Source organism: Lissotriton vulgaris, chromosome 7 (assembly GCF_964263255.1).
Source record: "Lissotriton vulgaris chromosome 7, aLisVul1.2, whole genome shotgun sequence".
Lineage (NCBI taxonomy): Eukaryota > Metazoa > Chordata > Amphibia > Caudata > Salamandridae > Lissotriton > Lissotriton vulgaris.
In genome coordinates, this window is record NC_141695.1 from 71,512,924 (window position 1) to 71,538,572 (window position 25,649).

Sequence of the window (25,649 nt, forward strand, 5' to 3'; positions counted from 1 at the left end):
GTAAAATACCTGCTTTTGGTCCCATATGGATTATAGTCTGAAATGGATGTTTACTTTGGATAAGAGTGGACTCATATATATTCAAACTTTAAAGTGGTTCTGGATTGGGAACCAGTTCTAACTTGTTATGCACAGCACTAGCAGGCATCTAATTATCCTCTAGTTAACTGTCTGCAACTCCTCCTGCTATAAATTCTTCATTTTACCTAGAGTCCTGTTCTGGACCAAAGAAATTAAACTGCCCATCATCACAAACCTTTTCTACCTTTGACACAGTGCCATGTTAAAGTGCTCTATTCCTGTCTCATAAACGTAAAGCAGGAGTTTTCACATAATACTGCCTCCTAACTAAAGTTTGCATTGCTGAGTGGTATACAGCTTCCATCCTGAAATGGCACACTTTCTTTGATAAACAAGCTAGTGAGTCACCTGCACATGAGAATGTGTTCTAACCATGCAAAGATCCAATACTAAGCATGGGCGTAAAATCCGTTCCGCTTGCGGAATTTGTGGATTTTCTGCAAATTCGCAATCCGCGAACTCTCGCGAATTTGCCGAAAATCCGCAAATTCGCACGCAGCGGATTTTTTTGCTTGGTGATACAATATTGCAGCGCGCGGTGTTCACTTACCATCATTCAGCGTTTGCAGAGTTGTTTTTCTCCATATTTTGCGTGTGCTGTGCCATTTTAGATCTTGCTGCGGGTTCCCGCGGGAGTTCGGCGACCGCAATTACGTCATCGTGGCTTGCCACCTTGCACAGAACGCATCGCGAGAGTTCGCAATTGCGAACACGTAGATGCGGCGGGCAGCAACAATCTGGCACTCGCGAAATTGCAACATTTGCAATTCTTCACAAGTAATCCACCAGCAAGCAGCTTAAAGCTTCTGAAAATGATGATTTTTATCAGAATAACTCCTCAGGTTGACATTTGCCTGCACATTTTTTTGAAAGGAGTCCATTTTGGGGGCGGGGGGGAGGAAGGAAGTGCCCCACAGTCTCCAACTTCCTGTTCCTGTCCTGCAGGCTCCTCCCAGTGCTTTCTTCATGTGCTGGTCACTTTATTTATTTATTTATTTGTTGGTTTGTATAGCGCTGGAATCAACTCTCAGTGGAGTATCTCTGCGCTTTGACACCTGTAGAACACCAAGAAATAAATATAGGTGGAAGCTAAATTTCATTTTTAAACAGTATCGTTTTCAATTGTTTCCGAAATTTTAGATGGTCTATGCATTGTTTGAGTGACAGAGGGAGTTTGTTCCAGAGAATAGGTCCTGCTATAGAAAGTGCCTTACTCCCGTGTCTGGCTTTCTTAGCCCGTGGTACCTGCAAAAGAAAATCATTGCTCGACCTCAGAGATCGAGTGGGGGTGTAAGGGACAAATTTATTTTTCAAATAAGCAGGTCCTTGGCCATTTAGGCACTTGTGAATCAGGCAACATGTTTTGAATTTCGTGTAATTGGTCAAGAAGGGGTTTGGAGGCAGTTCTGGGAGGGGCATTAAGAACCAAGCGGGCCGCAGTATTCTGGATGACTTGCAGTCTATCCAATACCCCTTCATTGGCAGCAAGCAGTAGACCATTACAATAGTCGATCCTGCTTAGAACAAGTGCCTGGACTAAGGTTCTCCTCACCGAATCAGGCAAAAGAGGAAAAACCTTGCGCAGTAGGCTGATGGTGTGAAAGCATATACCTGAGATATAATTAACATGTTGCTTGAGTGTCAGATCTTGATTCAGACGGACCCCTAAGTTCTTTACAATCGACTTGGGTACGGGAACAACACCCAAGTCGCTGGGCCACCAGTCCGGAGACCAAAGCAATTTAGCTTCCCCAAACCACATAACCTCAGTTTTACTGACGTTGCACTGAAGGCAGTTGGCCGACATCCATTGTGCCAATGCCTTCATAGCAGCTGAGAAAGAGCTCTTCACTTCAGCGGAGATAGTTTTAAACAGGAAGAGGAGCTGCGTGTCATCAGCATATGACACGGGGATGAAACCGTACTTACGCATCACTCTTGCAAGGGGTGCCACATAGATGTTGAAAAGAGTAGGGCTCAAACAAGAGCCCTGTGGCACCCCTTTGGAAATGTCTACCTCCGCTGACCGATATGCACCCATGGTGACACTCTGGGTGTGGTCGGATAGGAAGCTCTTTAGCCAAGCAAGGGCTTTGTTTTTGATCCCGGCGTTCGACAACCGTTCTGTCAAGATGGAATGTGACACGGTGTCAAACGCCGCTGATAGATCTAACAAAACCAGGATCACTGAAAAGCCCTTGTCTTGGTACATGTGTAAGTCGTCAGTCACAGATACCAAAGTGGATTCCGTACTATGCCTTGGCCTAAACCCAGACTGGGAATAGTCAAGAACGTCTGCCAGTTCGATTTATCTGGATAGATGGAAATTAACATGCTTTTCAGATATTTTCCCAAGAAAAGGTAGCAGTGAAATTGGCCTTAGATTGGTCAATTCTGTCCAAGGAATGGCAGTGTTCTTCCTAATGGGTCTGACAAGGGCTCGTTTCCAATCTTTGGGGACATGGCCAGAAGTAAGAGAAAGATTCACAAGTTGCTAAAAAACAGGGCAGAGCTGCCCTGCTAGAGCAGGTATAATCCTGGCTGTAATAATGTCCTCCGGGCTCCCACTTTTAATACTGGTCATCAATGTCAAAGTTTCCTCCCCAGAAATGGGGGGGAAAGATTCCAGAGAGTGTATATCCTGTTTCCATTTTGTATCAGCCTGAGAGAATGCTGTTATTGAGGAAACCTTATCATTACCAGCATTAATTATTTTTTCATAGATTTTATCAATTTTTGTGGTGAAGAAATTAGATATCTCATCACACAACTTCTGGGATGCTATTTCTACAGATTCGCAAGCTGTGGGCTTAACAAAAGATTGCAGAATCTGATATAGAACTCTGGGGGAGTTTCCAGCCTCGGCAATTTGCGCTGTTATGTGTGTCTTTCGTGCTGTCCGAATTGCCTTATGGTAGATAGAAAGTGAATTCCAGTATCTTGTTTTATCTTCTACCAAGTGGGTGGTTCTCCATCTCTTCTCTAACTTCCTCGCAGAAAGTTTCAAGGTCCTTAAGTGATCAGAGAACCACACTTCCTGTTTAGCAGCAGGTCGGGGTTTAAAATGTTTCAGAGGGGCTATTTTATCAATGGCTATTTTGGTCGCCTTACTAAATTTAATTAATGCCATGTCAATATTATCACTAGGAGGGATAGTGGGCATAATAAACTTCTCTTCAAAAGAGCTCTGTGTGACTTTATGCCATTGTCTACGGACAGCGGGTAGTGAAATCTGCTGCGACTTGACAGGCCCAGGAAATAGAGTATAACATTCCAGGACAAAATGGTCAGTCCAGCTAACCTGCTCCGCAGGCAGACAGGAGACCAGTGAGGAATTAGATAAAATCAGATCTAGCGTGTGGGCAGCTATATGGGTGGGTCCAAAGTTTCGTTTGCTTAGACCCAATAGTGACAGATCTGTCAGCAAGGCTTGCGCTTCGCTGCAGTCGAACTTCTCAATATGAACATTAAAGTCCCCTATTAATACAAAGTTACTATCACTGTTGACATAGGGAGCTAGCAACTCGATCAGAAGATTCGAAAAGCCTGTACAGGAGCAAGGAGGGCGATAAACTAAGGCACCTGTCTGACAGTCTTTAGAGAGTATGTAGTTTTAAAGACTAACAGTTCAATTTCAGTGGTAGTCAATTCCTCTAAGATTTTAACTGAAATGTCTTGTTTATATATAATGGCGATTCCTCCGCCCATTTTAATAGGACGGTCTAGCCTAGTCATTTTATAGTTATTAGGAACTCCCAGCGCAATAGCAGGAGTAGAATATGGTTTTAACCAGGTTTCAGTAAAATAGCACAGGTCGGGTTGTTTAGAGGAAATCAGATCCTAGACCTGGGCTGAGTGTTTCGAGAGTGACCTGATATTGCAGAGAATATTTTTCCTTCCTTCCGACTCAGCTAGTATGGTCATTAGAGACGTGATTGGCAGTGTTGCTTTGTAGCATGTGGCATGTAACATTATCTATATTAGGGACCTTTAGGGTAATGTCAAACTGGGAGCGGCAGTGTAGTCATGAAAAAGGACATTCAACCTGTGGGCAAACACAGCCACGGCAGTCCAGCGTTGTGAGAGATCTAAGATGTAATAATACCTGTGGAGTATAGGTGATTCTCATGCCTTCAATGCCAGGCATATCTGCAGATGTTAATCCCCTTGCCCCTAGCCCCGTCCTGTCGCGGACGGGCGCAGACGGGCCTCTCTCTGGCTTGTCTCAGGCGCGTTCTCTGGCGCTTCCCTGCGCGCGATCGCTGCGCGCTCAGGGTGACGAGAAGGCTAAGTAGCCCCTCCTAACAGCAGGCTAGAGCGCTAACCACTCCGCAATTGTGGAATGCGGAAGTGGTGTAGTCTCGGTAAAACGCAAACCAGTGTTCCCCCAACAATAGTGTGCAGATAGCAGCAAGCTAGGTGTTCAAACAGGCTGGTATTATTGAGGTAGTGTGCAGCAGGTAAATACTAAATTAAAAGTGAGCAAGTACAATTTCTATACAATTACGATTTTTAAAATTCACAATTCACAATTCTCTGTTTAAAATAATGCTCGGAGCACTGGCAGGCGTCAAGTGGCTCGGTCGACACTGCCACTGTCTCCCTTACTACCGTCGGCGGCCGGCTCCTCGCTGCCTAAGTAGCCCCTCCTAACAGCAGGCTAGAGCGCTAACCACTCCGCAAATGTGGAAAGCGGAAGTGGTGTAGTCCTGGTAAAATGCGACCCAGTGTTCCCCCAACAATAGTGTGCAGTTAGCAGCAAGCTAGGTGTTCAAACAAGCTGTTATTATTGAGGTAGTGTGCAGCAGGTAAATACTAAATTAAAAGTGAGCAAGTACAATTTCTATACAATTACGATTTTTAAAATTCACAATTCACAATTCTCTGTTTAAAACAGAGACATTTGGATCTTGACCTGGAAGGATTACTTTTTGTGGATGCTGCTGGATATTTGGATTTGAGGCCTTTTTTACTTTCTTTGGATTACTTTTGAATTAGAAATTTCACAAGTAAGTTTGTTTGGGGCATTACAGTTGCTGTAAGTACAATTTTGGAATTTTCGATTTTTGGGCTGTTGTTGGGGCCTTTTGCCCAGGGGTAGTGAGTGGTGCATGGACTGAGTCTTTCTGTGGGGTCTCTTTAATGTAAACATCATGGAGGGCATGGATGGCATGGGATTGTGCTGATTTTTGTGTGTTTTTCGATTTTTTTTGCTGCTGTTATGGCCTTTTGGCCAGGGGTAGTGAGTGGTGCTTGGGCCTAGTCTTTCTGTGGGGTGTCTTGAATTTAAACATCATGGAGGGCATGGATGGCATTGGATTGTGCTGATTTATGTGTGTTTTTCGATTTTTTGGGGTGTTGATGGGGACTGGCCATGTGGGTGGGGGCCATTTGGAGTGCTGGTACAGGCAGGCCCTGGCCATGTGCTGGGGGGCAAGGGGCCATTTTGAAGGCAGGCAGTGTTCTCAGGCCTGCACCCATTTCGCCTAGCTTTCTTCCTTTATGCCCAGGGGTAGTGAGTGGTGCATGGGCCTAGTCTTTCTGTGGGGTGTCTTGAATTTAAACATCATAGAGGGCATGGATGGCATGGGATTGTGCTGATTTTTGTGTGTTTTTTTATTTTTTTGGCTGCTGTTGGGCCCTTTTGCCCCGGGGTAGTGAGTGGTGCATGGACTGAGTCTTTCTGTGGGTCTCTTTAATTTAAACATTATGGAGGGCATGGATGGCATGTGATTGTGCTGATTTTTGTGTGTTTTTTTTTATTTTTTGGGGTGTTGGTGGGGACTTGCCATGTGGGTGGGGGCCTTTTTGAGTGCTGGTACAGGCAGGCCCTGGCCATGTGCTGGGGGGCAAGGGGCCATTTTGAAGGCAGGCAGTGTTCTCAGGCCTGCACCCATTTTGCCTAGCTTTCATCCTTTATGTCCAGGGGTAGTGAGTGGTGCCTAGTCTTTCTGTGGGGTGTCTTGAATTTAAACATCATTGAGGGCATGGGATTGTGCTGATATCTGTGTGTTTTTCGACTTTTTGGGGTGTATAACTGATGTTCCTCTGTCTTCCATTGCTTTTAGGTGCACAAGAGAACCACCAGTGCCAGGAAGAAGTCCTGCAGCGGTGTGTGCAGCATAACGTCACACGACGTCACGTGAGGCCACAGACAAGACAACTTTGCAACTCGTGCAACTGCGGCCTGCTGTTCTGACATCTGAAGAAGATGGCCCCAAAAAAGTTCCCCGTAGCTCCTCTAGCAAGAGTTGCCAGTAAGCAGCAGAAGAAGCAAGTGGCGCCACTTACCAAGGAGACTGGTGTGCCGCCTGCCACATTTTTTGGGGATAAAAAAAAGTACGCCTGCAGCAGCAGCCGGATCTGCTGGGGACCAAGCTGGGAGCAGCACCCCACTCCATTGGACTCAGTGCCACCACCACCACGCCAACTCAAGTCCAAGCCCTTGAGTACTGCAGAGGCAGTTAGTCTAGTTATTCAATCACCAGTGACCAGTGATGTTGGCTCATCGCAAGAAAGTAGCAGCAATGTCCCTCAATCAACACAGGTTGTTGTAACTCATCTGACGAGTGTTCAACAACCACAGCCGCAACAACAACCACATGTGCAAGTACAAGCCCAACTACATGTGGAAGGAGAGGCAGCGCAAGGAGATGCACAAGCAGAGGTGCAAGGAGGGGCACAAGTGCCCACAATAGTTGTTCCTCCCAAAGTAGGGGCACATCAGGAAATCGACATTCAAGCCGAGGTATCATTTGAGGAAGCCACTCCTCCTGATCATTCATTGTCTTCCACATACCTAGCAAGGAAAAGATCAAGGATGGTGTCTACATCTTCTTCAAGCCCCCTTCCTTCTGATCATATGGATCCAACTTGGGAACCACCACTGCCGTCTGAGAGTGAGGCACACCATGATCTGACAAAGGTAGCTAAGCGTAAAAGGAAGGTCCCCGAAAGTCTCATAGTTATGGGGTGTGATGATGACGCTGAAGAAGTGGAGTATACTACTCCTGCTGATGAAGAATCTCACGACGACGACACAGTCATCATACACGCCACTCCAGCCTCAGCGGGCATGCAGCAAGCAGACATTTTTACCCTAGCCCGAAAAGCTGCTAAGCGTGATGTTGTCGACAAGGAGGCAATGGGACCACCATCATTGGAGTTAACTAGTACACCACCACCTACCGCTTCCATATTCTTTTCTCACCAGAAGGGACCTCCATCCATCCCGACCTCCATTTCCTCAATTAGTGGTACTGCTGCAAGTGCACAATGTAGTAAAGTTCGGCAACACACATCCTCCACTTCATCTGGCATGACCAGTATCGCCTCCTCAGCCCCCCCACAGACGTTTGAAGTCCGCAGTTTGGGACTTCTTTAGTGTTTGCACAACAATGGAAAACATAGCCATTTGTAGTATTTGTAAGCTTGCAGTTAGTCGTGGTAATCTTGGTACCAACTAAGGTACCCGAGGCCAGAGAGGTCATCTGTCCGAAAAAAAACCCAAGATTGGTTATGTTTCCACGGATAATGGCGCCAATGTAGTTAAGGCCATGGATATGGGTTACTATTTCAGAGTGCCGTGTTTGGCGCACTGTATAAACCTGGTTTTTAAAAAATTCTTGAGAGAAGAAAGTCCAGTGTGCGAGTTACTGACCACCTGCCGAAGAATCTGCACAAATTTCAGCCATTCTTTTAAGGCCCGGAAGCATCTGAGGGGCCTGCTACATGAACGTCGACTGCCAGTGAAAGCACTCATCCAGGAAGTGGCAACACGTTGGAACTCAACCTTCTACATGCTTGAACGTCTGTATGAGCAGTGTACGGTAGTCGATCAGTATTTCTTTACACAGGGTACAGCTATGAATGACCTGAGGATACATGCGGAGCAATGGAAGCTAGTTAAAAGCCTGAGAGACATGCTGTGTCCTTTTGAGTTCCTCACGTGTGCAGTCAGCAGGGAGGACTGTCATTTGGGAAAAGCTATCCCATTTTTGCGCATGCTAGAGCACCAACTGAAGGCGGTGTCTTCAATGTTTCAAAAAGATGAAGAAAAGCAAGAAGCTTTTGATTTGGCGGAGAAATTATTACAGCGCCTACTTTGCGATGAACGTCTTTAAAAGATCCACACAGAACAGCAGTACATTTGTGCTACTATTCTGGATCCACGCTACAAAAAGGCACTGGCAGGCAGAGCATTCTTTCCTTTTGGTGACGCAGAAGTTTTAAAGTACAAACGTTGGCTAGCTCTGTCAGCCATGAGGTTTGAAAGAGAACGGCAGGAATTTGAAGGAAAAGGCAGTACATCAGCATCAGCAGGCCATCCGGAGTAAAAATAATCCACTTCTGCACCTGTGGCTGTGGCACAAGGGAGTGATTTTCCCTCTCAGCTGTTAAAGACACCAGCAACCGGATCATCTGCAACAGACACAACAGTAACATTGTGTGAAGAAGAGGATTGGCTAACTCAGCTTGGGTTTGCTTCTCAAAAGGTCCCAGCAAAAAGTAAGCAAAGTGGAGGAACAGTGGAGAACCTTGAGTCGATGGTGCAGGACTATCTGAATGACTCAACAGAGGTCTATGTTCATGATGACCCATTGGCGTATTGGCATGGGAAAAAAGAATTGTGGCCAGAGATCTCCAACCTGGCTATAAACTACTTGTATTGCCCACTCGCAAGCGTGTCTTCTGCTGGTGGCATTGTAAATTGCAAAAGGACCCGCCTTCGCCCAAAAATGTGGAGAGGTTAACAATGATCAAGATGAATCAGCACCTCGTACCACCAGATTACAAAGTACGATAATACAAGCCGGAAGAAGACGAGGAGTACACCAACTTAGATGAGGGAATTTCTTCTCTGTTAGGTGACCTACTCCCGCCTGAATTCTCAGAGTATGAGGACGAACTCTTCTTCCTTGACACCGAGCCCTGAAAATGAGCCAATGAATCAATAACTTTCTTTTTCGTCCTTTTTCACTTTTATTCCTGTGTGTCTGTCTTTCTTTGTTTTGCAAAGTCAATATAAATAAAAACTTAATTCACCTAATCACAAAAACAAGCCCATCAGCAGAATTGTCTTCACTTATTTGCTTATTGATTTGAAGGTGCCGCAGTCTGCATTCCTCAGGTTCACAAATTCACAAGAACATGCTCCTCTATCCTCCTCCTCCAGACTCCTATTTCCCTCAAAGCAGATGGCAGGATTACGCCCAATGAAGAAAGACTCTGCACTTGTGGGGGTGTTCTACTTCTTTGCGGGTGAGTTGACGGCTCAGGCACCATTGCTGGGAAGGTCTAATACTGGATAAAAGTGGTTTGGCGAAAATCAGACTTGAAAAAGTTTTTGCTTTTTTGCTCACTATCATGTTTTCCGGGGCCTTTTTGGGTGGGTTCCTGGTGTTTGGGGGTGGGTTTTGGGGTCTGGGAGCACTGCTGGCACAGTCTAATGTTGATAGCATTTGTTTTCTAGGACATTCATGTTGGAAAAGTGGAGTTATGACCTAGCTGCACAGCGCGTTTGGACAGAAGGCCGAAAAATATTGTAAGTATGAGATTTTCCATTTTTGCTTTTTGCCTGTTTGCGGGTGGGTCTTGGGGCATTGCTAGGAAGGTCTAATACCGGATAAAAGTGGTTTGGCAAATATCAGACTTGAAAATGTTTTGGCCTTTTTGCTCACTTTCTAGTTTTTGGGGGCCTGTTTGGGGGGCTTCCTGGTGTTTGTGGGTGGGTTTTGGGGTCTGGGAGCACTGCTAGGTACGGATACTTTTGATTGCAAGTGGTTTGAAGGAAATCCATGGTGGCAAAGGGGTGTTAGGGCCTAGCTGCAGAGCCCGCGCGGAGTGATTTTGGAAATTGGCCTGAAAATTACTTAGTCCCCATTTTTGTACTTTTGCTTTTTGGCTGTTTGAGGGTCTTCTACTAGTTTCCGCCTGGTTGACGGCTCTGGGGCCATTGGTGGGAAGGTCTAATACCGGATAAAAGTGGATTGGCGAAAATCAGACTTGAAAAAGTTTTGACCTTTTTTCTCACTATCATGTTTTCGGCGGCCTGTTTGGGGGGCTTCCTGGTGTTTGTGGGTGGGTTTCGGGGTCTGGGAGCACTGCTGGGTATGGATAATTTTGATTGCAAGTGGTTTGAAGAAAATCCATGGTGGCAACGGGGAGTTAGGGCCTAGCTGCAGAGCGCGCGCCGAGTGATTCTGGAAATTTGCATGAAAGTTTTTAAGTGCCCATTTTTGAAGTTTTGCTTTTTGGCTGTATGGAGGTCTTCTACTAGTTTCTGCCTGAGTTGACGGCTCTGGGGCCATTGCTGGGAAGGTCTAATACCGGATAAAAGTGGTTTGTACAAAATCGGAGGCAAATCTTTTTTGTGTTTTTGCTGACTTGCTTGTCTTTGAGGTGCTGTTTGGAGGGGTTCCGGGTGTTTGTGGGTGGGTTTTGGGGTATGGGAGCGCTTCTGGCACAGTCTAATTTTGATTGCATTTGTTTTTCCGGAAATCCATGGTGGAAAAGGGGAGTTAGGTCCTAGCTGCACAGCGCGTTTGGACAGCATTGAAAGAAGGCCGAAAAATATTGTAAGTATGAGATTTTCCATTTTTGCTTTTTGCCTGTTTGGGAGTGTTGTGCTTTTTTTCGGTGGGTTGGCAGGTCTTGGGGCATTGCTGGGAAGGTCAAATACTGGATAAAAGTGGTTTGGAGAAAATCCATGCTGAAAAGTCTTTTGGCACTTTTTGTAACTTAGGGTTCGTTAGGGTTAGCACTAGCAGCAGTATTCCATGCGTTTGGGGGTGTTCTAGATTTTTGCAACTGCGTTCTGGGGTCTTAGAGCACTCGTGGGAATGTGTAATTTTGGTTGCAAGTGATTTGAAGAAAATCCATGGTGGGAAAGGGGGGATTTGGCCTAGTTAAAGAAAGCGTTTGCCACTATTCTTAACTTAGGGCTTGTTAGGGTTAGCAGTATTGAAATGCATGTATTTGGGCGGGGGGCTGTTTGTGGGGAGGGTTTGCGAGTCTTGGAGCGATGCTGGGTATGGATACTTTTGCTTGCTTGCAAGTGGTTTGAATACAATCCACGGTGGGTAAGGGGGGATTTGGGCCTACTTTACTTTCAAAGTACGTTTTGTCACCATTTTTCTACTAGGCCTCGTTTTTTGAGATCTGATTGGGGGTCTTCTACATTTTTGCGACTGGGTTTAGTAAGGGTCTGGAAGCACTGCTGGGAAGGTCTAATGTTGTTCTAAAACACAGTTTACAGTACACCTAGCTTGAGGGGAAAGATCCGCTAAATTAATTCGCCCATACTTATTTATCCTTCAAAAGGAGACTCAGCCAGAGTAAGCACTTTCAAAAATATTGTAGTCTATTAGGAAACTCAAAATGTGACTTTTTGCACTACACAGCGTACATAAATTATATTTATTTGTCAGTGGTGTTCTAATATCACTTCCTGTTTTTCCATCAATAATTACAGGCCGGGTTTCAGTCTACTTACTTTTCAGTAACCATGCATGCAGTAGTGCATGCACTTCCTTTATGTAACTTAAAAGATTTATGGTTAGATTTGTACCCAAAGATTTCTTTATCTTCAATTATTGTTTGTCCATGCTGTGCTTTTTTTTTCTTCTTCCAACACAACTTCCCAAAATCCCCCATTCCCATCCATTTTCCAAACCCTAACCCTCTTCCCCCGGGCTGTGTGGTTTTGAGTGATGTGTGACTAAATGACAGCAATAATTCCACACACTTGCTGGGGAGGATAAGGTCATAGCAACAGGCTGGTGAAGGAATCCCAGGATATATTCTATTCTTACTCAGCTTGACACTCAGTCACTATTGGCAAATGAAAGCAGATTTTCATGTGTGCCATCAACTTGATTGGTCATCAAGAACATCCTCCTCCTAGACTTGGCAAATTATTACGCTGCTGTGCCCTTCACCTTTGGTACTATTTCTTGTAGTAGTAGCCAATGTCAAAGAAATTCAACGCAAGTACTAGTTATACTTTCAATACTTTACCATTTGTTACGCTACATTGTGGCACTGTTCTAGTGTACTGTCACCTGCTATATTCTCTATTGTACCGTTCAAATGCTATGCTAAGGACAAACAAGGTTTCCTTTTCTTTTTTTTCAGATGCTGCAACTGCCACTGTGTAACACCACTAGTACAACCGCAATGATGACATTTCATCCGCCCAGGTTTGCCAACCTTAATCGCCATTTGCTGTGCTGCCAGCCCTGTGCCTAGCCCTATTTCCAAACACAAATTACAGGTAAGATAAGCGTTTGGGGGGAGGAAGTATAATGGAGTATTAGGAGAGACGTGGACTGACGCTAGTACTAGTAAAGTCCTAGGACTATTGAATTCACTTACTCTGTGAGAGGCACTTAGTTTTGAAAACATTTGGGCAATTCATTACACAACTTGAATCAAGATGCCAATTAAGTTTCAGGAAAACAAACTTACTGTTAAACCCCCACCCACCAGCCTCAAAAGCAGTAAAAAAAACACGTATGCTAAGATAAAATTTAAAGTATATTTATATCCCTAACAAAAATAATCTCCCGCAAGACCCAATCCACCCCCACTCCCTAACCCCAATGAATGTCTGTGAAAAGTCCCAAAAACCCAACTCCCAATTCCCACCCCCCAGAAGTCTTTAAAAAAGGGGCAAGGGACAGTCTCCTCCTACTGCTGGCTGCTGCTGTTGACTTTCCGGGCCAGGTCGGCATGCTCCTTGCGGAGGGTCTCGAGCAGGGTTTTGGTGTTGAGGATCTCCTGCTCGAGGTAGGACACCCTCAGGGAAAGGCAGTGCATCCTATTTTTGTAACTGCTGTGGGGGGCAGCTGATTTCTTTGCTGCTCAGCGGTGGCGGGTGGCTGCGGTACCCCGGCTCCGTACCGCTGGAGACCTGCTGCGCTGACTGGCTGACCCAGGGAGCGCGGAGAAGGATGCAGGTGTCACCGTAGATGTTGTAGACGTACTCTGCGTGTCCTCCTCCTCCTGGGTCACCAGCCGCCGATATTCGGCGACAGTGGCCTCCAGCCTCCGTTGCCGGGCCCGTCTAGTCAGCTCCTTCCGTGTTGGTTTGGAAGGAGCATCTATATGAAGAAAGAAAAAGACATAGTCTGTAACCAATGCTCTTTAAGATTAACACAAAATGATTCAGCAGAAAGTTGTATTACAGGTTAGGGGCTGGGCACTCCTTTTGTTTTTAGGCTGTTTGTCTAGTTTTGAACTCTTTGTATGCGTGCTGCTAAGGTAAGCACAATGTCCAAATTGTGCAATTCAAACTAACCAAACAACTCAATGAAACCACTTGACCTTATGCTCACTGTTGCACTTCCTGCTGGAGGGCTACTGTTTAGTTTGTTATCACAAATTATTTCAAATGTTCAACAACATAAACTTAATTTAATAAACTCAAACGTTAGGTGATTTGTTCATTATTGTTTTACTTCTTTCATATTCTGAATTTCAGTTCAAACATTCTAACCAATTGTATTTTCATTGGATTGCAATATTTCATAAGTTATTCACATATACATTTAATACTTTTTTTCAATGCCCTATGCATTTCGGCCTCTTGGCCCTTCGTCGGGGGCTGTGTCTGAAAATAAACAGACGTGCGTTACTGTACCAGTCCAGTACATGCAGGAGGTAATGCTCTTACTTTTCTATTACGGGTGGCACTGAGAAAACTTGTTACAAGGGCTACTGCTTAATTAATTTAACTTTCACTCTACAGTGCCAATGAATACTAGAAAAGGAAAATGAAGAAGATAAATAATCTGAGTATCTATCACTGCACATGGTATGTATTTGCTTACATACGGGATGACTTTAGGTGCTTTGCTTTTTATTGAGTGAACAGTGATACATCCACATATGAATGACCGAGTTCTACTAAACTTATTAACAGAGGTAGTGAGTGGCCATCGTAATAGCCGGATATATGCTGTGCCTGCAATACAAACTACTGCTACTATTCATGGTAGTATTCAGACAAAATTACAACTTCTTTTCCTTGCCTTTCCTACACTGGGAAGGACGTGCGGGTGCAGTGTTACATGCTCTTCAAAGTGACACTTAGTTCATCCAGTGACCGTCTAATCTCTCTAGATACACATATGCTATCTAAGAGTCTGATAGTACCATGATCCAGGCATCCATCCATTCAAACTATATGTCAATCATTCTTCTTCATGTCTCTCATCTGGACAAACCATATGTTTTCTCACGGGGAGCACACTATGCAGTCTGCAATCTCAATAAGTAAGGAATATAAGAGCTTACCACTGCCCGCCACTACATTGGCAACCCGCACAGCAGTTGGGTTCGGCACTTGCACCGCCTCCTCCCCAGAACTTTCCTCCTCCACCTCCGTGCTGGGCCCAGCACCAGATGTTCCACCTACAAAGTACATTTAAGAATGTTAGATTTCATAGACATACACCACTCACTAATATTTTGTCTAGGAATGAAGAAATGTGAATACAGAAACCCATCTAATAATTTGTGACTGTCTACTCTAAAGTAAAAATGTTCCTTTTTCCAGGGAAGGGTGTTGTCTTGCTGCACTTTTTGGCACAACTGATGAATGCTTGCTTTTTAACACGCACCATTTTTCTCATAACAGACAGAAGCTTCACTTCTAAGAACAAATCATCATAACTAGGATGAAGGGACCAATGATTCAGCACCAAAAAGAAAAATGAAAGTTCAAACCAGGTGAGGGCTCGGCTCGCCCACAATAAATGTGTGAAATAAATCACTATACGCACTTTTCCATTTTTAATCAACCGTTTATGTTTTATGACAAGCTTGATTTTAATAAATATTTTTACTTTTAATAAAGCTTTAAAACTTACATAGACTCTGTGGTTTTTGGTCATGAGTGAATGAGCAAAAGGTTTTGCAATTTGCAAGCATGAGTCCGTGCCTCTGACACTTCTGGAATCTGACTCCGTACTCTTGTCCTGCGTTGGATAATCATCATTGGGGATCAATCATCAATGAATTCGGGAGCTAAATGACTCTGCCACACTATCTAGTCAGTAAGGAGATAGGGGGTTCTTCACTGAGGTATGTGGAAAGTCTACCTGTGCCTATTATAATTGATAAACAATGCACTATTTAGTGTCCATAGTTCTGTTTGTGCAGATTTGTCCCTGCAACAGTAGTAGTATAGATTGTCCTCCTATCCAAACCAAAAGTAAAGTAGTATCTTATTCTTTCTTGGTGGTCATTCACCTTTTTATTGTTGATAATTTTCAAAGCATAAACATTTAGAAGACTTGAAAAGACATTATGGAAAATCCCAGAGGACTGCACTCAGTGCATAGAGCTATTGCTGACTAGAATGGGAGTTTTGTTTTACACCTTTTGCCAAATGTGCAATCTTAGTTAGCTACAGAGACAGACTAATAAGAATAATCTAGTCATACCCCAGGGAGTCATAGTCGAGGCAGGATAAGAATTTAGATACAGTCTACAAAAAGATCAAAGACGATTTAGAAAAAATCGAATGAGGAATGCTAGGACAAAATAGGTACTCTATATTTAAATTAAAACTTACCGGGGCCAGCAAAGGAGCCCTCGCCTGACCGATCCTGGCCTTGTTCAGCAGCAGCAGAAGCCTCCTCCAATGTCCTCTTGCCCCTGGGGGGAGCTGATGTACAACATGAAAGAAAGAAAGACCAGAAAACATGGATGATATGTGTCAACCAAATCAAACATTTCAAAAGAACAATAAAAAAATATTTTGGCGAAATAGCAAATAGACAATTATTCCACGGGATGTATTGACCTATCTCATGTGGTCTACTATGATATTAGTATTGCTTGATTTGCGGACCATCGACTTGGAAAGTTATGTAACTCACTAAACAAACTACTAAAAAGGTTCGCCTAGGATTGGCAGGCAACAGTCCGCAGCACACGAAGTGACAGACAAAGTCCATCGTGATTGCAGATCAGTGACAACACTAAAAAGTTTCCTACTACATTAACCAGTCATTAAAATACTCAAGCTATCAATCCACCACCACTATTTCTTCTTATTGCCAGGTGAACAAAGGAAGGACTGGACTTGAGTCTGTAGGGGCAGATTTAGAACCCCCTTGCGGCTCTTTTGCTCCATTGTTGCGTGACTTTTGTGACGCAGCGGCAGATCAAAAGTGGCTGAGGGAAATCTAAAAGATTTCAATCAGTCACTTTTAGGACAATGATGTGTGACTCAAACCCTGCGCCTGCTTGAAGCAGACATACGGCTTGACGCAGCATTGGGGAGATAGGGCACCCCAGAGCATTGCTGGAGCTGCGCCATCATTGCGATGCAACCCCAGCAATGCGCCACCTTTACGGCACAGATAAGTAACGCTTCGGTGACGTTTTGGGCCCATGGTGCGCCGCATTGTAAATACGACGCACCATGGGTGGTGGTGGCGTGGCACACAATTACTGGTGCATCCCTGCTACATTGCAGGGATGCGCTGGTAATTACAAATCTGACCCTTAGTGTCTAGCATTACGCAGTTCTTTAAACTACACTCATACATCATTTCTCAGGCCAATGAAATGAACACAAAATCGAAAACAAATAAGCATAGTAGCAACGCTACTGAGAAGGAGAGCAGTGTACCTGAAATGCACAGAATATTTTGAAATATAATTTACCTACAATGTAATCAGCAGCATTATTGCTCTTGGTAAAAAAATATAATTTGCAATATAATAACAAACAGAGCAGGAGAAAACAGAGTAGTGAAGAAATAGCTACTACTACTCACCAAGCCCGGGGATCTCGAGGCCGAGCAGGTCGATCAAGTCGCCTTCCCGGTCCAGGAGATCCGTCCAACGGTGGTTGGCCTGGTTGTAGGTGCGCCGGACCCGAGAGTGTTGGTACATGGCCCGGCACACCTTCTCCCACCGCTTCCGGCGCTCCCGGATCCCGTACCCGCTAGCGATCTTGCCGCCTGCCATGATGGTCCTGGGGAGGCGGCGCTGAACATAAAAAACTAGTGCGGCCACCTCCTCCGCGCTAAAGATCTCCCAGGCTGTGACTTGCTCCCCCCTCAAACGCCCGCACGGGAGCCGGGCACGGGGTGCGGGACCCTTCCTCTTCTCAGGATGCTTCCCGGCTCCCTTTACCATGGTTTGGGCAGAAGGAAGGTAAATAATAAAGAAGAAATAGAATAGGGAAGAAGAAAAGAAAAGAGTTTAAAAAAGTAGTTTAAAATTAACCAAAAGTAGCAGAAAACACAAAAATATAGAGCTAGAAAAATAGAGGAATAGATAATAAGTAAAATAGATAAAAAAACTTCAAACAAGCAAAGGATGGCAGAAATTCAGAGAGGATACAGAAAGCATGCCCAGAACCATAGCAATGAATGAGAAACAAGATGGCCGCACCCGTTCATGACAGCGTGGGTAAGTTTGCGCGAGATTTCCCTCGTGATCACACGCAAACTTGTACTACCGAGCCGCACACTTTGCGAGATTACACATCGCGCCCGGAAACGGAAACACGTCATGCAAACAAGATGGCTGCGCCCGTGAACAATCATGAGGATAACTTCGCGCCGCTGCGCTACAAGCGGCTCGCTAAAACACGCAAAACCTTGCGAACTGACACGCCTCAAAAAAACAAATCGCATATTCGCACGAATTCGCGGCTTCCAAATGCGATCTCGTGCAAATTTGCGCCCCGCGAATGCCGCGAAATTGCAGAAAAACGAGTTTTGCAAAACTGAAAGCACTCAGCAGGTGCAAAATTTCAAACTCATCATTAGTAACCATTCCCTGTAGTGCTTCCTGAGGGGCCCCTCCAGAGTTCAGTTGCCTATTTGCAACTATTCTATGACCCTCACAGCAGGCTCATAGAATAGCTACAAGTAGGCCACAAAGGTCCTGTGAAAAAAAGTTGCACTTCAACAGAAAGCAAATTACAGATAAGGAAGCAGGTGCCAGACTGGAAGTTTAAATTCAGTGACACATTAATCAACCCCAATTTAATTCATGTCAGTTGAAGCAGTGCAGGTGTGCTTGCTTTTCCCCCCCATAATCTACAGTGATGAACCCGAGGGTGGCAGTGATGTACCAGAGGGTGGCATGGGTGAACCAGACGGTGGCAGTGGTGAAACAGAGGGTGCTGTGAACCTGTGATGATGAACCAGACATAAAAACAACATAGTCGTGACCGTTGCGAGACGACAAGTAAGTTCGCAATTGCGAACTGGTACAAAACCCTGGAAAACTGGCAGAAATCCTTGCGAACACAAAAAAAAGAAAAAAATCCGCAAGTTCGCGGATTTTGCGGATTGCGAATTTGTGAATACGCAAATTCGCGAATACGCAAAATTCACCCATGCTTAGAACCCTTCTGCTCAACTGTTGCAGTAAAATCTGGTGGATCAGCCAGTAAGTGATGTAAAAGGTTGAGCCTAAAACGGGTAATTAAAAATCTGTCCTGGGCATTATACTTGAGAGCAAGGTAAGGTTCCATTCCTTCCTCAGTTTTTGCCATTCTCTGGGCAAAGACTGTGGTTTTGCTTTCTTACTCGGCCGCTCTACCTGGGGCTACCAGATCCAGAAAGATTTTTTTAACTCTCTGTGTATCCTGGGGGATAATTTCCGTTGGGTTGGTAAAAAGGTCCTTACAACCAATTCCCTCAAGTGTGGTCTTAACATATTTTACCCAAAGGGTTACTCATTCCAATGTCCCACACTAGTCCATCCATTCCTTCTCATGCTATTTTCTGTATTCAGTTCCTTGAGGTGCACCTGTTGTGGAGTTCCAGTGAATGAGGGAATATTTTCATTGAATAGGTATGTGGAATGTGGACCCAACAACATTTGGCTTGCCCTCCTCCCAATGATATATGTTAGATATGAGTTAGGTGAGTCGAAGTGTAATATTTGTGTTTACACACATGGAGGGCGTCACTATTCGGTATGTTTGTGTGGTTTGTCATGTACATGTATCCATTGGTGGTTCCTTTCAGGTACTTCCTGTTGATGTCTGATAGATGCTGTGGTTGCTGTTATGTTTGCTAATTTTGGCCATTGCCTACAGATGTGTGGCACTTTGTTATTCTATTGTTTATCCCAGACAACATCAGTTTCCAGGTCCAGTGCACATGTGATTAGTAATGCATGTGGTAGATGTAGTATGGCCAACTGGTGTAGGCTATATTTGTTACCCAGTTGGTGGTATTGGTAACCTACAGGTATATGGATGATGCCCTTAGAATGTATTTCCCGCTGCTTCAATGTTATGGCAAAAGTGACATTACCTTTTGATGTGGGATATGTGTGTGAGTCGACTACAGCTTTGTAGGTTGTTGATTAAGAAAGACACATTTTCAGTCAAGAATGTCAAAAAGCTGGTGAAATTATTGATGAATTTGTGGAGATACTCAATACACTTATCAAACACTGTAAATTCAATGAGCTTAAACATAGAGAAGCTATACGTCTTAGAGTTATTGATGGATGCTTGACAGATTCCTTCAGATGACAAACACTGAGAGAAAGTCTTATTCTAGCGGTAGTGTTGATGGCTGCCAGAGCTGAGGAGAGTGCTGAAAGACAAGCTGCTGACATGGAGGCCAGAGGTGCCCAGAGTGAATCAGTCATGGGAATAAAAAGTTAAAAATAAGCCAAAGCAAAAGGGTACAAAGTGATGTGTACACTAAAAAAGAAGTTATGCTTTGGATGTGGATTTTCATTTACCCATGAAGGTCATTGTTCTGCCGTTAAACAAATATGTAAATGCTGTGGTAAAGCAAACAATTTTGTGATAGTGTATTAAGCAAAAGAAAAAGTAAGTGCATCATGGTACAAAGACAAAATGCGCATAAAACATTGCAGAGGCAATGTTCAACGCAGTGTACAGACAGAATATCGAGTTTAAAATATCGAGTCACACTAATAAAATCACAAATATAGTGGTTCAGAAATATCGACAGCAAGAATATTGGGTCAAGAATATCGACGTAAGATAAATATTATCAATTTTAAAAATATTGAAGTGTTTAATATAATTTGCAAACATATAGGGGCTGATTACAATGGCGGGCGGATCGCCACCGCCGGCCCGCCATCCACCCACCATCGTAACCTGATTTACCCACCGCCAGATTACAATGGCGGTGAGTAACGCGGTGGTGAAAAGTCTGTTCACTGCTTTTCCATCAGTCGGCAATTGTTACGATTGCTGGCAGGGTGGACTTGGCCACTAATATGGTGGTGGTGCCTAGCAGGCACTGCAATCCATATTGCGATGGGTGCAGTAACAGACCTTTCCATGAAAGGCTGGTGGAAATTGGCTGTGGGGCCCGTTGCGGGCACCCTGGGGGCTACTCTTGGGGGTACCCATGGTACCACCCTGCAGGTACCTGCACCAACTGGCAGGTCACGTGGTGGAAGGAAATGCTGTGCATGCCCTTGTACCATTGCGAACGGTGCTGCAGCCAGCGTAATTGGGTAGGAGGGACTGCCACACCTCTGGTGTCGGTCCCATCACTGTTATGGTGGCGGGCGGACTTATGTCCGCCCGCAATCATAATGACCCCCATAGTATTACGTAATTGTTATGTATTTTAGTCTATGATTTATATTTTTGTATAAAAATGGTTTGTATTTTATTATATGTATTAAATGTTTAGTAGTTATTATTTTTTTAATCTGAATTTTGCATTTTTGGTTCAGAAGTGGGTTGTGGGTTTACAGGGGATTAGGAAGGGAAGGAATGTAATTATATTAAGTAATTGATTAGTCTTTATTTATTAATATTTGTTTAATTGAGATTTTATAGTGCTAAATGTCTAGAGTAATTTATTATACATTAATTACTAATTTGTTGTTCAATAATATTAATTATTTAAATTGTAATTCATCGTGTTAATTGTGTAATCAATTTTAGGTGTGTGTTTTGGTGTTTATATGTAAAAAGGGTGAGGTGTATTTTATTTTTAATTGATGAATAATACATGGTTGTTAATTAATTTTGAATTAATTAATTGGTAATTAATTATGGTAATTGTGTAAATAATTGTAGGTGTGTGATTGGGGTTTATAGGTGTAAAGAGTGGGAAGTACTTTTTTTTAATTGCTATTTTAATAGTTGGTTGTTAATTAATTAAGATTAATTAATTGATAAATGGTGTTAATTTGTTTATTTCATTTTTCTTAAATATTTGTTAAATGGTATTAATTAAATTAATAAAAAAATGTATTATGGCAGTAGTGTAATTACGTTTAGGTGTGTGTTTTGGTGTTTATAGGTTTAAATGGTGGAAAGTATTTTATTATTAATTGATGAATTATTAATTGGTTGTTAACTGATTTGAATTAATTAATTGGTAATTCATTATGGAAATTGTGTAAATAATGTTAGGTGTGTGTTTGGGTTTTATAGGTGAAAAGAGTGGTAAGTACTTTATTTTTAATTGATAAGTTAATAGTTGTTTGTTAATTTATTGACATTAATGAATTGATAAATAATGATGGCAATTGTGTAATTAATTGTAGGTGTGTTTTTGGGGGTTTATAGGGGTATATGGTGTTAATTTGTTTATTTATTTGTTCTTAATAAATATTTGTTGATTTGTAATAATTAAAATAATTACAAAGTTGTTATGGCAATTGTGTAGTTAATTTTAGGTGTGCGTTGTGGTGTTTATAGGGATAATGGACGGCAAGTAATTTGTGTTTAATTCATTTATAATCGTTAATTGATGATAATTATTTGATATTTATTTTGGGTAGTTGTTTTTACTTTCAAAGAGGTAAAGGGAGGGTATTAAATACATTGTAATTACTTAATAATTAGTTGTTAATAGTAATAGTTTTTTATTTAAAAATACATTTTAATAGTGCTTTATTATTTTATAGTTTAATTTTGGCGCATGTTGTGGACATTATAGTGTTGAAGTGTGTGTAGTTAATTAATGTTTATTAGTTTTATTTATTAATACATTTTTCAATTGATTAATACATATGTTAATTATGGAAGTACATTTAATTTAAAATGTTGAACCGCATTGTTATTGGTGTGGTGTTATAGGATGGGAAATATAATAAATACATTTATCTAATATTACGTTTCTTTGTTTTGTAATATTTTCTAGTTTTAAAAGATTTATTTTGAATGTATTTAATATTTTATTTGATATAATTTTGTAGGTATTTGTTATAGGTAATTAATGTTAAAATGTGTGTTCTTTTTATATATTTAATATATTTGATTTAAAAATAAATACATTTTTTTTATATATATATATATATATATATATATATATATATATATATATATATATATATATATATATATTATAAATATATATTCACGCTCCCTCTTGCCTCGTTTTCTGAAGTAAGGAAAGCACTCAAAAGGGCGTGTTCAAAGATTTATTGCGAACTACCAGATGCGTTTCATCGTTTTGCCTTCTTCTATGGTACAGATTCACGCCTGAAAAAGGCCATTTTTATTTTCATTACAATTGGGCCTACAAACAACATAGAGAGAAGAATACGTTCTTTTCACGGGCGCCATCTTAACATTTGTCTATATTATTACAAATAATGTTTTTACACACTCCACACTTTTATCTGGTTAGCGCATTATATTTTGTCAGATCGACATGGAGATACCACTGCTACATTTATGGCACTATTCCAAACTCTCATAACGCCCTGTATGGGCATAGTCTCTATCATTATATTAGGTATAAACTTTCAATACAATCATGTATGAATACTTTCTAATATACCATTGCTCAGTTCCATAGTTCAATAATAACAACAATCACAGCACATAATTCATACTTAGTTAATGTACATTCTTATCATTCATATTCTCGTCTCTTTCCACGGAACCCAATGTACCTCTTTCCTACTATTTGCCCAGATGCATTGTTAACCCTTCGTGTGTATTCAATCCCTCGGGATACCTGGTTTGCAGATCAATGATGTACCGGAACTCTTGTCCCCTTAACATCAACAGTCTGTTCCCTCCTCTAGGGTGTGCTGGGACATGATCTAGGACAAAAAAACTTAGGAGGTTTCTGTCAGTTTTGTGTTCCGTTTGAAAATGGCGGGCTACTGGATATGTCACATCACAGTTTTTTATAGCCCTGGTATGCTGTAAGACTCTCTTTTTTGTTTTGTGAATGGTACTCCTAATATATTGGAGTCCACATGGACGGATCAGGCAGTATACTGTGTACGATGTGCTACATGTGAGAAATGTTCTGATCTTTTTTGGTTTGGCCATTCCTGGAACTTTATAGGTTAAAACCTTCTTGCTTCCCTGACACGCCTTGCATTTTCCACAGGGAAAAAAAACCCTGCAACATATTAGCCAATGGTTTGGGCGGCCGGGCACCCTGGTAACTGTTGGTGAGACTGTCCTTTAGAGATCTCGCTCTCCTAAAGGTGAGTAAGGGTTGGGGTGGAACATCCATGCCTATCACCGGATCCAGTTTTAACAGTTTCCAGTTTTTTCTGAAAATCTTTCTCAACTCCCCTGACTCCTCTGAGAAGGTGGTAATCATTTGAAATTTATTGATCTCAGTCTCTTTATTAATTTTTCATTTGAACAGCTGCTCACTAGGGATACCATTTACTCTCTTAACGGCACTTTGTAGCGTCAGTTCATCGTATCCACGTGCTCTAAATCTGTCCATGCACTCACTCGCATGTCTCACAACATCCCCATCTCTGGTGTAATTTCTTTTAATACGTAAAAGTTCCCCAAAGGGGATACTTTTGATTAATTTGGGTGGGTGACTGCTGCGCGCGTGCAATATAGAATTGCCCGCTGTGGGCTTGCGGAAAAGTTTGGTGATTAAATTTCCATCTTCAAAATGTACCTCTAGATCTAAAAAATGCACCATTGAGGAAATGATGTCTGCACTGAACTTCAAATTTACATTGTTGGTATTGAGTCTCTCAACATATTCCTCAGCTGTTTCTCTTGATCCCCTCCAAATAACAAAGAGATCATCGATGTATCAATGCCATGTAACTATATTTTGAGTCCAGTTACTGTTGGGCTCCGCCCAGGCCACCTGCTCCTCCCACCAGCCTACGAATGCATTTGCATAGCTGGGGGCGAAGCAGGTGCTTATCGCGGTCCCAGAGGTTTGCCGATAATATTGCCCCTGATACAGAAAAATGTTATTGTTCAGGCTAAATTCAAGAAACTCCAAGACCATCTCATTGTGTCTGGTAAATTTCATAGGCCTGTTCTGTAAAAAGTTCCTCACTGCATTCATTCCATCAGTGTGTGCAATACAGGTGTATAGACTAGTTATGTTTATACCAGTCATCAAGACACCCTACCGCTAGTTTGTGGATTCAATTGTCTGAAGAAAGTCCCTTGTATCCTTTACATATGATTTCAAGGATACTACAAAGTCCGACAGGAAAGAGTCAATGTAGATGGAGATATGTTCTAGAAGGCTGGATTGAGGGGAAACAATAGGTCTCCCCGGTGGTAACATTGTGTCTTTGTGGACATTAGGTAAGTGATAAAAACAGGGTGTGATAGGATTCAAAGTTCTTAAAAACAAATATTCCTCTGTTATTATCATCCCTTTTTCATACCAGGTTTTCAGCATGACATGGCAATTGTTAATGCTTGTTTGATACACACTTTTATTTGTATTTTCATAAAAAGGACTCATCAGATAACTGCCTCAGGGCTTCCTCATTGTATGCCATATATGTCTGTAACTCAAACGTTTCCGCCCTTGTCCGAAGGCTTACATACAATTGTGTTATCATTTTTCAGCCCGTCAACAGCTTGTTTTTGTGCAACCGTTAAGTTTAGTTTCTTGGGCCTTCCCCGTTTCTTGCACCTCATAGTCATAAGTTCCTTAGTAATTGCATCTGCAAACGTATCAATAATGTCCGCGGGCATTTGTGGTTGAAAGGTGGATACTGGTTTGAATGTTGTTTCCACATTTTGTTGTTCCACCCCCATTATCCACGAGTTCTCTTGTGATATCACAGTCTCAATGTTCTCCCTTCGCAGATCTTCAAGGGTTTGTATCACTGCCAGGTCACGGCTAGCCAAGATATCTGTCGCTGATGCCTGTTCTCGAGGTTTTTTATCATATTTGGGCTTCAATTTAAAGAACTTATGCAATTTAAGTTTTCTTACAAACTTAAAAAGATCAATACGAGTCTGCGTGTATGCTAAATTCTTTTGTGGGCAAAAGGTGAAACCTAACTTTAGCACTTCCTCCTCTGCTGCTGTCAACATACGAGGCGTTAGATTAATAATAGTTAAGTTTTCACCTAAGTTCTGTGAATTGCCATTCACCTGCGTCTGCAGAGCTTCTTCTTGCTCCTGGTTTGGTTACGGGGGGAGACTGCCACCCTTTACGCCACTGGCCTCCCCTCCTCGTTGGCCGGCGTTTCTTTGGTCTGGTGGTTTGCCCCTGGACTTCTGAAAGGACTGGTGCAACACTCGAAACTCGTCCTGAAAAGGAAATTTCTTGAAGGTATATATAAACCTTCAAGAAATTTCCTTTTCAGGACGAGTTTCGAGTGTT

The 25,649-nt window shown here is 42.6% G+C and overlaps 1 protein-coding gene across 1 annotated transcript in view; it reads right to left on the reverse strand.

Moving 5' to 3' along the window:
* Nucleotides 1-25,357, reverse strand: part of LOC147700775 (olfactory receptor 1L4-like) — a 41,481-nt gene extending 16,124 nt beyond the window's left edge. Inside the window, exon 1 of the mRNA XM_086929229.1 lies at nt 24,859-25,357. Within this exon, the coding sequence (XP_086785355.1) occupies nt 24,859-25,357 (499 nt within the window). The remainder of the gene's footprint in view (nt 1-24,858) is intronic.
* Between the last annotated feature and the right edge of the window lie 292 nt (nt 25,358-25,649).